At 58.2% G+C, this 15,933-nt stretch overlaps 1 protein-coding gene across 1 annotated transcript in view; it reads right to left on the minus strand.

Annotated features, from left to right (window-relative positions):
• Positions 1-2,094: 2,094 nt before the first annotated feature.
• LOC137361212 (plexin A3-like) overlaps positions 2,095-15,933 on the minus strand; it is a gene marked incomplete at both ends in the record, with an annotated part of 270,436 nt that continues 256,597 nt past the window's right edge. Inside the window, one exon of the mRNA XM_068026127.1 lies at positions 2,095-2,198. Coding sequence (XP_067882228.1) covers positions 2,095-2,198 — 104 coding nt within the window. The remainder of the gene's footprint in view (positions 2,199-15,933) is intronic.

Raw genomic sequence — 15,933 nt, forward strand, 5'->3', positions numbered from 1 at the left:
TCCTCCGACAGTGCGGCCCTCCCTCAGTACTGACCCTCCGACAGTGCGGCAGTCCCTCAGTATCGACCCTCCGGCAGTGCGGCACTCCCTCAGTACTGACCCTCCGGCAGCACGGCTCTCCCTCAGTACTGACCCTCCGACAGTGCGGCCCTCCCTCAATACTGACCCTCCGACAGTGCGGCGCTCCCTCAGTACTGACCCTCCGACAGTGCGGCGGTCCCTCAGTACTGACCCTCCAGCAGTGTGGCCCTCCCTCAGTACTGATCCTCCGACAGTGCGGCGCTCTCACAGTACTGACCCTCCCACAGTGCGGCTCTCCCTCAGTACTGACCCTCCGACAGTGCGGCGCTCCCTCAGTACTGACCCTCCGACAGTGCGGCGCTCCCTCAGTACTGACCCTCCGACAGTGCGGCGCTCCCTCAGTACTGACCCTCCGACAGTGCGGCGGTCCCTCAGTACTGACCCTCCGGCAGCGCGGCCCTCCCTCAGTACTGACCCTCCGACAGTGCGGCACTCCCTCAGTACTGACCCTCCGACAGTGCGGCGCTCCCTCAGTACTGACCCTCCGACAGTGCGGCGCTCCCTCAGTACTGACCCTCCGACAGTGCGGCGCTCCCTCAGTACTGACCCTCCGACAGTGCGGCGGTCCCTCAGTACTGACCCTCCGGCAGCGCGGCCCTCCCTCAGTACTGACCCTCCGACAGTGCGGCGGTCCCCCGGTTCTGACACTCCATCAGCGCGGCAGTCCCTCGGTTCTGACCCTCCGACAGTGCGGCGGGCCCTCAGTACTGACCCTCCGGCAGTGCGGCCCTCCCTCGGTTCTGACCCTCCGGCAGCGCGGCCCTCCCTCAGTACTGACCCTCCGACAGTGCGGCGGTCCCCGTTTCTGACACTCCATCAGCGCGGCCCTCCCTCAGTACTGACCCTCCGACAGTGCGGCGGTTCCTCGGTTCTGACCCTCCGGCAGCTGACACCAGGGGACTGTCTGGCCTGGCTGGGACCTTTCTATGCTCTGAAGAGATCAATCACCAGGTTCTCCACATGACGGAGGATGAGGAACAAGGAGGCACAAACTTAAATTTAATTGGAGTCAGAGGTGCAGATCAGCCACAATTTGAATGGTGGAAGGTTTTGAGGGGCTGAATGGCCTCCTCCTGATCCTGTGTAACAGGCTTGAGAGGGGCTGAATGGCCTCCTCCTGATCCTGTGTAACAGGCTCGAGGGTGGCTGAATGGCCTCCTCCTGATCCTGTGTAACAGGCTTGAGAGGGGCTGAATGGCCTCCTCCTGTTCCTGTGTAACAGGCTTGAGAGGGGCTGAATGGCCTCCTCCTGATCCTGTGTAACAGGCTCGAGGGTGGCTGAATGGCCTCCTCCTGATCCTGTGTAACAGGCTTGAGAGGGGCTGAATGGCCTCCTCCTGTTCCTGTGTAACTGACTCGAGGGGCTGAATGGCCTCCTCCTGATCCTGTGTAACAGGCTTGAGAGGGGCTGAATGGCCTCCTGCTGTTCCTGTGTAACAGGCTCGAGTGGCTGAATGGCCTCCTCCTGATCCTGTGTAACTGACTCGAGGGGCTGAATGGCCTCCTGATCCTGTGTAACAGACTCGAGGGGCTGAATGGCCTCCTCCTGTTCCTGTGTAACAGACTCGAGGGGCTGAATGGGCCTCCTCCTGATCCTGTGTAACTGACTCGAGTGGCTGAATGGCCTCCTCCTGTTCCTGTGTAACTGACTCGAGTGGCTGAATGGCCTCCTCCTGTTCCTGTGTAACAGACTCGAGGGGCTGAATGGCCTCCTCCTGTTCCTGTGTAACAGACCCTAGGGGCTGAATGGCCTCCTCCTGATCCTGTGTAACAGACCCGAGGGGCTGAATGGCCTCCTGTTCCTGTGTAACAGACTCGAGGGGCTGAATGGCCTCCTCCTGATCCTGTGTAACTGACTCGAGGGGCTGAATGGCCTCCTGTTCCTGTGTAACAGACTCGAGGGGCTGAATGGCCTCCTCCTGATCCTGTGTAACTGACTCGAGGGGCTGAATGGCCTCCTGTTCCTGTGTAACAGACTCGAGGGGCTGAATGGCCTCCTCCTGATCCACGCACCTGATAATGTGACAATGTGTTGAGCCGTTTCCAGTCGTACTCAATCTTGGTTGTGACGTCCTCGTCCTGGAGGATTAGCCGGGCTCCTCGGCCCTGCCTCCACTCTGCAAAACAGCACAGCAGGAGCAGCTAAATACGATTCAGTATTTTCCCCCTCGAACCCCCCACTCTGAACGATTCAGTATTTCCCCCCTCGAAACCCCCACTCTGAACGATTCAGTGTCTCCCCCCTCGAACCCCCCACTCTGAACGATTCAGTGTCTCCCCCCTCGAACCCCCCACTCTGAACGATTCAGTGTCTCCCCCTCGAAACCCCCACTCTGAACGATTCAGTGTCTCCCCCCTCGAACCCCCCACTCTGAACGATTCAGTGTCTCCCCCCTCGAACCCCCCACTCTGAACGATTCAGTGTCTCCCCACTCAACCCCCCCACTCTGAAAGATTCAGTATCTCCCCCTCGACCCCCCACTCTGAACGATTCAGTATTTTCCCCCTCGACCCCCCCACTCTGAAAGATTCAGTATCTCCCCCTCGACCCCCCACTCTGAACGATTCAGTGTCTCCCCCTCGACCCCCCCACTCAGAAAGATTCAGTATCTCCCCCCTCGACCCCCCACTCTGAACGATTCAGTGTCTCCCCCCTCGACCCCCCCACTCAGAAAGATTCAGTATCTCCCCCCTCGAACCCCCACTCTGAACGATTCAGTGTCTCCCCCCTCGACCCCCCACTCTGAACGATTCAGTGTCTCCCCCCTCGAACCCCCCACTCTGAACGATTCAGTGTCTCCCCCCTCGACACCCCCACTCTGAACGATTCAGTGTCCCCCCCTCGACCCCCCCCCACTCTGAACGATTCAGTGTCTCCCCCCTCGAACCCCCCACTCTAAACGATTCAGTACTTCCCCCCTCGAACCCCCCACTCTGAACGATTCAGTATTTCCCCCCTCGAACCCCCCACTCTGAACGATTCAGGTATTTTCCCCCTCGACCCCCCACTCTGAACGATTCAGTGTTTCCCTTCCCGACCCCCCACTCTGAACGATTCAGTGTCTCCCCCCTCGACCCCCCACTCTGAACGATTCAGTGTCTCCCCCTCGACCCCCCACTCTGAACGATTCAGTATTTTCCCCCTCGAACCCCCCACTCTGAACGATTCAGTATTTCCCTCCTCGACCCCCCCACTCTGAACGATTCAGTATTTCCCCCTCGAACCCCCCACTCTGAACGATTCAGTATTTTCCCCCTCGACCCCCCCACTCTGAACGATTCAGTATTTCCCCCCTCGAACCCCCCACTCTGAACGATTCAGTATTTCCCTCCTCGACCCCCCCACTCTGAACGATTCAGTGTCTCCCCCCTCGACCCCCCACTCTGAACGATTCAGTATTTTCCCCCTCGAACCCCCCACTCTGAACGATTCAGTGTCTCCCCCCTCGACCCCCCCACTCTGAACGATTCAGTGTCTCCCCCCTCGACCCCCCACTCTGAACGATTCAGTATTTTCCCCCTCGAACCCCCCACTCTGAACGATTCAGTATTTCCCTCCTCGACCCCCCCACTCTGAACGATTCAGTATTTCCCCCCTCGAACCCCCACTCTGAACGATTCAGTATTTTCCCCCTCGACCCCCCCACTCTGAACGATTCAGTATTTCCCCCTCGAACCCCCCACTCTGAACGATTCAGTATTTCCCCCCTCGAACCCCCACTCTGAACGATTCAGTATTTTCCCCCTCGAACCCCCCACTCTGAACGATTCAGTATTTCCCTCCTCGACCCCCCCACTCTGAACGATTCAGTATCTCCCCCTCGAAACCCCACTCTGAACGATTCAGTATCTCCCCCCTCGAACCCCCACTCTGAACGATTCAGTGTCTCCCCCCTCGAACCCCCCACTCTGAACGATTCAGTATCTCCCCCCTCGAACCCCCCACTCTGAACGATTCAGTGTCTCCCCCCTCGAACCCCCCACTCTGAACGATTCAGTATTTCCCCCCTCGAACCCCCCACTCTGAACGATTCAGTATTTTCCCCCTCGAACCCCCCACTCTGAACGATTCAGTATTTCCCCCCTCGAACCCCCCACTCTGAACGATTCAGTATTTCCCTCCTCGACCCCCCCACTCTGAACGATTCAGTATTTCCCTCCTCGACCCCCCCACTCTGAACGATTCAGTGTTTCCCTCCTCGACCCCCCCACTCTGAACGATTCAGTGTTTCCCTCCTCGAACCCCCACTCTGAACGATTCAGTATTTCCCTCCTCGACCCCCCCACTCTGAACGATTCAGTATTTCCCTCCTCGACCCCCCCACTCTGAACGATTCAGTGTTTCCCTCCTCGACCCCCCCACTCTGAACGATTCAGTGTTTCCCTCCTCGACCCCCCCACTCTGAACGATTCAGTGTTTCCCTCCTCGACCCCCCCACTCTGAACGATTCAGTATCTCCCCCCTCGACCCCCCACTCTGAACGATTCAGTATCTCCCCCCTCGAATCCCCCACTCTGAACGATTCAGTGTCTCCCCCTCGACCCCCCCACTCTGAACGATTCAGTGTTTCCCTCCTCGACCCCCCCACTCTGAACGATTCAGTATCTCCCCCCTCGACCCCCCACTCTGAACGATTCAGTATCTCCCTCCTCGACCCCCCCCCACTCTGAACGATTCAGTATTTCCCTCCTCGACCCCCCCCCCACTCTGAACGATTCAGTATTTTCCCCCCTCGACCCCCCCACTCTGAACGATTCAGTGTTTCCCTCCTCGACCCCCCCCACTCTGAACGATTCAGTATTTTCCCCCCTCGACCCCCCACTCTGAACGATTCAGTATTTTCCCCCCTCGACCCCCCCACTCTGAACGATTCAGTGTTTCCCTCCTCGACCCCCCCACTCTGAACGATTCAGTATTTTCCCCCCTCGACCCCCCCACTCTGAACGATTCAGTATTTTCCCCCTCGACCCCCCCCCCACTCTGAACGATTCAGTGTCTCCCCCCTCGACCCCCCCACTCTGAACGATTCAGTGTTTCCCTCCTCGACCCCCCCACTCTGAACGATTCAGTATTTTCCCCCCTCGACCCCCCCACTCTGAACGATTCAGTATTTTCCCCCTCGAACCCCCCACTCTGAACGATTCAGTATTTTCCCCCTCGAACCCCCCACTCTGAACGATTCAGTATTTTCCCCCCTCGACCCCCCCACTCTGAACGATTCAGTATTTCCCTCCTCGACCCCCCCACTCTGAACGATTCAGTATTTTCCCCCCTCGACCCCCCCACTCTGAACGATTCAGTATTTTCCCCCTCGAACCCCCCCACTCTGAACGATTCAGTATTTTCCCCCCTCGACCCCCCCACTCTGAACGATTCAGTATTTTCCCCCCTCGACCCCCCCACTCTGAACGATTCAGTATTTTCCCCTCGAACCCCCCCACTCTGAACGATTCAGTATTTTCCCCCTCGACCCCCCCCCACTCTGAACGATTCAGTGTCTCCCCCCTCGACCCCCCACTCTGAACGATTCAGTGTCTCCCCCCTCGACCCCCCCACTCTGAACGATTCAGTGTCTCCCCCCTCGACCCCCCCACTCTGAACGATTCAGTGTCTCCCCCCTCGACCCCCCCACTCTGAACGATTCAGTGTCTCCCTCCTCGAACCCCCCACTCTGAACGATTCAGTGTCTCCCTCCTCGAACCCCCCACTCTGAACGATTCAGTGTCTCCCCCCTCAAACCCCCCACTCTGAACGATTCAGTATTTCCCTCCTCGACCCCCCCACTCTGAACGATTCAGTATCTCCCCCCTCGACCCCCCACTCTGAACGATTCAGTATTTTCCCCCTCGAACCCCCCCACTCTGAACGATTCAGTATTTTCCCCCTCGAACCCCCCCACTCTGAACGATTCAGTGTCTCCCCCCTCGAACCCCCCACTCTGAACGATTCAGTATCTCCCCCTCGAACCCCCCACTCTGAACGATTCAGTGTCCCCCCCTCGAACCCCCCACTCTGAACGATTCAGTGTCTCCCCCCTCGACCCCCCCACTCTGAACGATTCAGTATTTTCCCCCTCGAACCCCCCACTCTGAACGATTCAGTATTTTCCCCCTCGAACCCCCCCACTCTGAACGATTCAGTATTTTCCCCCTCGAACCCCCCACTCTGAACGATTCAGTATTTCCCCCCTCGACCCCCCCACTCTGAACGATTCAGTATTTTCCCCCTCGACCCCCCACTCTGAACGATTCAGTGTCTCCCCCCTCAAACCCCCCACTCTGAACGATTCAGTATTTCCCTCCTCGACCCCCCCACTCTGAACGATTCAGTATCTCCCCCCTCGACCCCCCACTCTGAACGATTCAGTATTTTCCCCCTCGAACCCCCCCCACTCTGAACGATTCAGTATTTTCCCCCTCGAACCCCCCCCACTCTGAACGATTCAGTGTCTCCCCCCTCGAACCCCCCACTCTGAACGATTCAGTATCTCCCCCTCGAACCCCCCACTCTGAACGATTCAGTGTCCCCCCCTCGACCCCCCCACTCTGAACGATTCAGTGTCTCCCCCTCGACCCCCCCACTCTGAACGATTCAGTATTTTCCCCCTCGAACCCCCCACTCTGAACGATTCAGTATTTTCCCCCTCGAACCCCCCCACTCTGAACGATTCAGTATTTTCCCCCTCGAACCCCCCACTCTGAACGATTCAGTATTTCCCTCCTCGACCCCCCCACTCTGAACGATTCAGTATTTCCCCCCTCGACCCCCCCACTCTGAACGATTCAGTGTCTCCCCCCTCGACCCCCCACTCTGAACGATTCAGTGTCTCCCCCTCGACCCCCCCACTCTGAACGATTCAGTGTCTCCCCCCTCGACCCCCCCACTCTGAACGATTCAGTATCTCCCCCCTCGAACCCCCCAATCTGAACGATTCAGTATTTCCCCCCTCGAACCCCCCCACTCTGAACGATTCAGTGTCTCCCCCCTCGACCCCCCCACTCTGAACGATTCAGTGTCTCCCCCCTCGAACCCCCCCACTCTGAACGATTCAGTATTTCCCTCCTCGACCCCCCCACTCTGAACGATTCAGTATCTCCCCCCTCGACCCCCCCACTCTGAACGATTCAGTATTTTCCCCCTCGAACCCCCCCACTCTGAACGATTCAGTATTTTCCCCCTCGAACCCCCCACTCTGAACGATTCAGTATTTCCCTCCTCGACCCCCCCACTCTGAACGATTCAGTATTTCCCCCCTCGACCCCCCCACTCTGAACGATTCAGTGTCTCCCCCCTCGACCCCCCACTCTGAACGATTCAGTGTCTCCCCCCTCGACCCCCCCACTCTGAACGATTCAGTGTCTCCCCCCTCGACCCCCCACTCTGAACGATTCAGTATCTCCCCCCTCGAACCCCCCAATCTGAACGATTCAGTATTTCCCCCCTCGAACCCCCCCACTCTGAACGATTCAGTGTCTCCCCCCTCGACCCCCCCCCACTCTGAACGATTCAGTATTTCCCCCCTCGACCCCCCCACTCTGAACGATTCAGTGTCTCCCCCTCGAACCCCCCACTCTGAACGATTCAGTATTTCCCTCCTCGACCCCCCCACTCTGAACGATTCAGTATCTCCCCCCTCGACCCCCCCACTCTGAACGATTCAGTATTTTCCCCCTCGAACCCCCCCACTCTGAACGATTCAGTGTCTCCCCCCTCGACCCCCCCACTCTGAACGATTCAGTATCTCCCCCCTCGAACCCCCCAATCTGAACGATTCAGTATTTCCCCCCTCGAACCCCCCCACTCTGAACGATTCAGTGTCTCCCCCCTCGACCCCCCCACTCTGAACGATTCAGTGTCTCCCCCCTCGAACCCCCCCACTCTGAACGATTCAGTATTTCCCTCCTCGACCCCCCACTCTGAACGATTCAGTATCTCCCCCCTCGACCCCCCACTCTGAACGATTCAGTATTTCCCCCCTCGACCCCCCACTCTGAACGATTCAGTATTTTCCCCCTCGACCCCCCCCCACTCTGAACGATTCAGTGTCTCCCCCCTCGACCCCCCACTCTGAACGATTCAGTGTCTCCCCCCTCGACCCCCCCACTCTGAACGATTCAGTGTCTCCCCCCTCGACCCCCCCACTCTGAACGATTCAGTATCTCCCCCCTCGAACCCCCCACTCTGAACGATTCAGTATTTCCCCCCTCGACCCCCCCCACTCTGAACGATTCAGTGTCTCCCCCCTCGACCCCCCCACTCTGAACGATTCAGTATTTTCCCCCTCGAACCCCCCACTCTGAACGATTCAGTGTCTCCCCCCTCGAACCCCCCACTCTGAACGATTCAGTGTCTCCCCCCTCGACCCCCCCACTCTGAACGATTCAGTGTCTCCCCCCTCGAACCCCCCACTCTGAACGATTCAGTGTCTCCCCCCTCGACCCCCCCACTCTGAACGATTCAGTATTTCCCTCCTCGAACCCCCCCACTCTGAACGATTCAGTATCTCCCCCCTCGACCCCCCCACTCTGAACGATTCAGTATTTTCCCCCTCGAACCCCCCCACTCTGAACGATTCAGTATTTCCCTCCTCGAACCCCCCCCCACTCTGAACGATTCAGTGTCTCCCCCCTCGACCCCCCACTCTGAACGATTCAGTATTTCCCCCCTCGAACCCCCCACTCTGAACGATTCAGTGTCCCCCCCTCGAACCCCCCACTCTGAACGATTCAGTGTCTCCCCCCTCGACCCCCCCACTCTGAACGATTCAGTATTTCCCCCTCGACCCCCCCACTCTGAACGATTCAGTATTTCCCCCCTCGAACCCCCCACTCTGAACGATTCAGTGTCCCCCCTCGAACCCCCCCACTCTGAACGATTCAGTGTCTCCCCCCTCGACCCCCCCACTCTGAACGATTCAGTATTTCCCCCCTCGAACCCCCCACTCTGAACGATTCAGTATTTTCCCCCCTCGACCCCCCCCCACTCTGAACGATTCAGTATTTTCCCCCTCGACCCCCCCCCACTCTGAACGATTCAGTATTTTCCCCCTCGACCCCCCCCCACTCTGAACGATTCAGTATTTCCCTCCTCGACCCCCCCACTCTGAACGATTCAGTATTTCCCTCCTCGACCCCCCCACTCTGAACGATTCAGTGTCTCCCCCCTCGACCCCCCCACTCTGAACGATTCAGTATTTTCCCCCTCGACCCCCCCCCACTCTGAACGATACAGTATCTCCCCCCTCGAATCCCCCACTCTGAACGATTCAGTGTCTCCCCCCTCGACCCCCCCACTCTGAACGATTCAGTATTTTCCCCCTCGAACCCCCCCCCACTCTGAACGATTCAGTATTTTCCCCCTCGACCCCCCCCCCACTCTGAACGATTCAGTATTTTCCCCCTCGACCCCCCCACTCTGAACGATTCAGTATTTCCCCCCTCGAACCCCCCACTCTGAACGATTCAGTATCTCCCCCCTCGAACCCCCCACTCTGAACGATTCAGTGTCTCCCCCCTCGAACCCCCCACTCTGAACGATTCAGTGTCTCCCCCCTCGACCCCCCCACTCTGAACGATTCAGTATTTTCCCCCTCGACCCCCCACTCTGAACGATTCAGTATTTCCCCCCTCGAACCCCCACTCTGAACGATTCAGTGTCTCCCCCCTCGAACCCCCCACTCTGAACGATTCAGTGTCTCCCCCCTCGAACCCCCCCACTCTGAACGATTCAGTATCTCCCCCTCGAACCCCCCACTCTGAACGATTCAGTGTCTCCCCCCTCGACCCCCACTCTGAACGATCAGTGTCTCCCTCCTCGAACCCCCCACTCTGAACGATTCAGTGTCTCCCTCCTCGAACCCCCCACTCTGAACGATTCAGTATTTCCCCCCTCGACCCCCCACTCTGAACGATTCAGTATTTCCCCCTCGAACCCCCCACTCTGAACGATTCAGTATTTCCCCCCTCGAACCCCCCACTCTGAACGATTCAGTGTCCCTCCCTTGAACCCCCCACTCTGAACGATTCAGTATTTCCCCCCTCGAACCCCCCACTCTGAACGATTCAGTATTTCCCCCCTCGAACCCCCCACTCTGAACGATTCAGTGTCCCCCCCTCGAACCCCCCACTCTGAACGATTCAGTGTCTCCCCCTTCGACACCCCCACTCTGAACGATTCAGTATTTCCCCCCTCGAACCCCCCACTCTGAACGATTCAGTGTCTCCCCCTTCGACACCCCCACTCTGAACGATTCAGTATTTTCCCCCTCGAACCCCCCACTCTGAACGATTCAGTATTTCCCTCCTCGACCCCCCCACTCTGAACGATTCAGTGTCCCTCCCTTGAACCCCCCACTCTGAACGATTCAGTATTTCCCCCCTCGACCCCCCCCCACTCTGAACGATTCAGTGTTTCCCTCCTCGACCCCCCCACTCTGAACGATTCAGTATTTTCCCCCTCGACCCCCCCCACTCTGAACGATTCAGTGTCTCCCCCTCGACCCCCCCACTCTGAACGATTCAGTGTCTCCCCCCTCGACCCCCCCACTCTGAACGATTCAGTATTTTCCCCCTCGACCCCCCCCCACTCTGAACGATACAGTATCTCCCCCTCGAATCCCCCACTCTGAACGATTCAGTGTCTCCCCCCTCGACCCCCCCACTCTGAACGATTCAGTATTTTCCCCCTCGAACCCCCACTCTGAACGATTCAGTGTCTCCCCCCTCGACCCCCCCACTCTGAACGATTCAGTATTTTCCCCCTCGACCCCCCCCCACTCTGAACTATTCAGTATTTTCCCCCTCGACCCCCCCACTCTGAACGATTCAGTATTTCCCCCCTCGAACCCCCCACTCTGAACGATTCAGTATCTCCCCCCTCGAACCCCCCACTCTGAACGATTCAGTGTCTCCCCCCTCGACCCCCCCACTCTGAACGATTCAGTGTCTCCCCCCTCGAACCCCCCCACTCTGAACGATTCAGTGTCTCCCCCCTCGACCCCCCCACTCTGAACGATTCAGTGTCTCCCCCCTCGAACCCCCCCCCACTCTGAACGATTCAGTATTTCCCCCCTCGAACCCCCCACTCTGAACGATTCAGTATCTCCCCCCTCGAACCCCCCACTCTGAACGATTCAGTGTCTCCCCCCTCGACCCCCCCACTCTGAACGATTCAGTGTCTCCCCCCTCGAACCCCCCCACTCTGAACGATTCAGTGTCTCCCCCTCGACCCCCCCACTCTGAACGATTCAGTGTCTCCCCCCTCGAACCCCCCCCCACTCTGAACGATTCAGTATTTTCCCCCTCGAACCCCCCACTCTGAACGATTCAGTATTTTCCCCCTCGAACCCCCCCCCACTCTGAACGATTCAGTATTTTCCCCCTCGACCCCCCCACTCTGAACGATTCAGTATCTCCCCCCTCGACACCCCCACTCTGAACGATTCAGTATCTCCCCCTCGAACCCCCCCACTCTGAACGATTCAGTATTTTCCCCCTCGAACCCCCCACTCTGAACGATTCAGTATTTCCCCCCTCGACCCCCCCACTCTGAACGATTCAGTATTTTCCCCCTCGAACCCCCCACTCTGAACGATTCAGTATTTCCCCCTCGACCCCCCCACTCTGAACGATTCAGTATTTTCCCCCTCGAACCCCCCACTCTGAACGATTCAGTATCTCCCCCCTCGAACCCCCCCACTCTGAACGATTCAGTATTTTCCCCCTCGAACCCCCCACTCTGAACGATTCAGTATTTCCCCCCTCGACCCCCCCACTCTGAACGATTCAGTATCTCCCCCCTCGACCCCCCACACTGAACGATTCAGTATTTTCCCCCTCGAACCCCCCACTCTGAACGATTCAGTATTTCCCCCCTCGACCCCCCCACTCTGAACGATTCAGTATTTTCCCCCTCGACCCCCCCACTCTGAACGATTCAGTATTTTCCCCCTCGAACCCCCCCACTCTGAACGATTCAGTATTTTCCCCCTCGAACCCCCCACTCTGAACGATTCAGTATTTCCCCCCTCGAACCCCCCCACTCTGAACGATTCAGTATTTTCCCCCTCGAACCCCCCCACTCTGAATGATTCAGTATTTTCCCCCTCGAACCCCCCACTCTGAACGATTCAGTATTTCCCCCTCGACCCCCCCACTCTGAACGATTCAGTACTTCCCTCCTCGACCCCCCCACTCTGAACGATTCAGTGTCTCCCTTCCCGACCCCCCCACTCTGAACGATTCAGTGTCTCCCTCCTCGACCCCCCCACTCTGAACGATTCAGTGTCTCCCCCCTCGACCCCCCCACTCTGAACGATTCAGTGTCTCCCCCCTCGACCCCCCCACTCTGAACGATTCAGTGTCTCCCCCCTCGACCCCCCCACTCTGAACGATTCAGTATTTTCCCCCTTGACCCCCCCCCACTCTGAACGATTCAGTATCTCCCCCCTCGACCCCCCCACTCTGAACGATTCAGTATTTCCCCCCTCGACCCCCCCACTCTGAACGATTCAGTATTTCCCTCCTCGACACCCCCCACTCTGAACGATTCAGTGTCTCCCACCTCGACCCCCCCACTCTGAACGATTCAGTATTTCCTCCTCGACCCCCCACTCTGAACGATTCAGTGTCTCCCCCCTCGACCCCCCCACTCTGAACGATTCAGTGTCTCCCCCCTCGACCCCCCCACTCTGAACGATTCAGTGTCTCCCCCCTCGACCCCCCCACTCTGAACGATTCAGTATTTTCCCCCTTGACCCCCCCCCACTCTGAACGATTCAGTATCTCCCCCCTTGACCCCCCCACTCTGAACGATTCAGTATTTCCCCCCTCGACCCCCCCACTCTGAACGATTCAGTGTCCCCCCCTCGAACCCCCCACTCTGAACGATTCAGTATTTCCCCCCTCGAACCCCCCACTCTGAACGATTCAGTGTCCCCCCCTCGAACCCCCCACTCTGAACGATTCAGTATTTCCCCCCTCGAACCCCCCACTCTGAACGATTCAGTGTCCCCCCCTCGAACCCCCCACTCTGAACGATTCAGTGTCTCCCCCTCGACCCCCCCACTCTGAACGATTCAGTATTTTCCCCCTCGACCCCCCCCCCACTCTGAACGATTCAGTATTTTCCCCCTCGACCCCCCCACTCTGAACGATTCAGTGTTTCCCTCCTCGACCCCCCCACTCTGAACGATTCAGTATTTTCCCCCTCGAACCCCCCACTCTGAACGATTCAGTATTTTCCCCCTCGAACCCCCCACTCTGAACGATTCAGTGTTTCCCTCCTCGACCCCCCACTCTGAACGATTCAGTGTTTCCCTCCTCGACCCCCCCACTCTGAACGATTCAGTATTTTCCCCCCTCGACCCCCCACTCTGAACGATTCAGTGTCTCCCCCCTCGACACCCCCACTCTGAACGATTCAGTATTTTCCCCCTCGACCCCCCCCCACTCTGAACGATTCAGTATTTTCCCCCTCGACCCCCCCACTCTGAACGATTCAGTATTTCCCCCCTCGAACCCCCCACTCTGAACGATTCAGTATCTCCCCCCTCGAACCCCCCACTCTGAACGATTCAGTATCTCCCCCCTCGACCCCCCACTCTGAACGATTCAGTGTCTCCCCCCTCGAACCCCCCACTCTGAACGATTCAGTATCTCCCCCCTCGAACCCCCCCACTCTGAACGATTCAGTATTTCCCCCCTCGACCCCCCCACTCTGAACGATTCAGTATTTTCCCCCTCGAACCCCCCACTCTGAACGATTCAGTATTTCCCCCCTCGACCCCCCCACTCTGAACGATTCAGTATTTTCCCCCTCGAACCCCCCACTCTGAACGATTCAGTATTTCCCCCCTCGACCCCCCCACTCTGAACGATTCAGTATTTTCCCCCTCGAACCCCCCACTCTGAACGATTCAGTATTTCCCCCCTCGAACCCCCCCACTCTGAACGATTCAGTATTTTCCCCCTCGAACCCCCCCACTCTGAATGATTCAGTATTTTCCCCCTCGAACCCCCCACTCTGAACGATTCAGTATTTCCCCCCTCGACCCCCCACTCTGAACGATTCAGTACTTCCCTCCTCGACCCCCCCACTCTGAACGATTCAGTGTCTCCCTTCCCGACCCCCCCACTCTGAACGATTCAGTGTCTCCCTCCTCGACCCCCCCACTCTGAACGATTCAGTGTCTCCCCCCTCGACCCCCCCACTCTGAACGATTCAGTGTCTCCCCCCTCGACCCCCCACTCTGAACGATTCAGTGTCTCCCCCCTCGACCCCCCCACTCTGAACGATTCAGTATTTTCCCCCTTGACCCCCCCCCACTCTGAACGATTCAGTATCTCCCCCTCGACCCCCCCACTCTGAACGATTCAGTATTTCCCCCCTCGACCCCCCCACTCTGAACGATTCAGTATTTCCCTCCTCGACACCCCCCACTCTGAACGATTCAGTGTCTCCCCCCTCGACCCCCCCACTCTGAACGATTCAGTATTTCCCTCCTCGACCCCCCCACTCTGAACGATTCAGTGTCTCCCCCCTCGACCCCCCCACTCTGAACGATTCAGTGTCTCCCCCCTCGACCCCCCCCACTCTGAACGATTCAGTGTCTCCCCCCTCGACCCCCCCACTCTGAACGATTCAGTATTTTCCCCTTGACCCCCCCCCACTCTGAACGATTCAGTATCTCCCCCCTTGACCCCCCCACTCTGAACGATTCAGTATTTCCCCCTCGACCCCCCCACTCTGAACGATTCAGTGTCCCCCCCTCGAACCCCCCACTCTGAACGATTCAGTATTTCCCCCCTCGAACCCCCACTCTGAACGATTCAGTGTCCCCCCCTCGAACCCCCCACTCTGAACGATTCAGTATTTCCCCCCTCGAACCCCCCACTCTGAACGATTCAGTGTCCCCCCCTCGAACCCCCCACTCTGAACGATTCAGTATTTCCCCCCTCGAACCCCCCACTCTGAACGATTCAGTATTTTCCCCCTCGACCCCCCCCCCACTCTGAACGATTCAGTGTCCCCCCCTCGAACCCCCCACTCTGAACGATTCAGTGTCTCCCCCCTCGACCCCCCCACTCTGAACGATTCAGTATTTTCCCCCTCGACCCCCCCCCCACTCTGAACGATTCAGTATTTTCCCCCTCGACCCCCCCACTCTGAACGATTCAGTGTTTCCCTCCTCGACCCCCCCACTCTGAACGATTCAGTATTTTCCCCCTCGAACCCCCCACTCTGAACGATTCAGTATTTCCCTCCTCGACCCCCCCACTCTGAACGATTCAGTGTTTCCCTCCTCGACCCCCCCACTCTGAACGATTCAGTATTTTCCCCCCTCGACCCCCCCACTCTGAACGATTCAGTATTTTCCCCCTCGACCCCCCCCCACTCTGAACGATTCAGTGTCTCCCCCCTCGACCCCCCCACTCTGAACGATTCAGTGTCTCCCCCCTCGACCCCCCCACTCTGAACGATTCAGTATTTTCCCCCTCGACCCCCCCCACTCTGAACGATACAGTATCTCCCCCCTCGAATCCCCCACTCTGAACGATTCAGTGTCTCCCCCCTCGACCCCCCCACTCTGAACGATTCAGTATTTTCCCCCTCGACCCCCCCCCACTCTGAACGATTCAGTATTTTCCCCCTCGACCCCCCCACTCTGAACGATTCAGTATTTCCCCCCTCGAACCCCCCACTGTGAACGATTCAGTATCTCCCCCCTCGAACCCCCCACTCTGAACGATTCAGTGTCTCCCCCCTCGACCCCCCCACTCTGAACGATTCAGTGTCTCCCCCCTCGAACCCCCCACTCTGAACGATTCAGTGTCTCCCCCCTCGAACCCCCC

The sequence above is a fragment of the Heterodontus francisci genome, unplaced genomic scaffold (assembly GCF_036365525.1).
Source record: "Heterodontus francisci isolate sHetFra1 unplaced genomic scaffold, sHetFra1.hap1 HAP1_SCAFFOLD_896, whole genome shotgun sequence".
NCBI classification, from domain to species: domain Eukaryota; kingdom Metazoa; phylum Chordata; class Chondrichthyes; order Heterodontiformes; family Heterodontidae; genus Heterodontus; species Heterodontus francisci.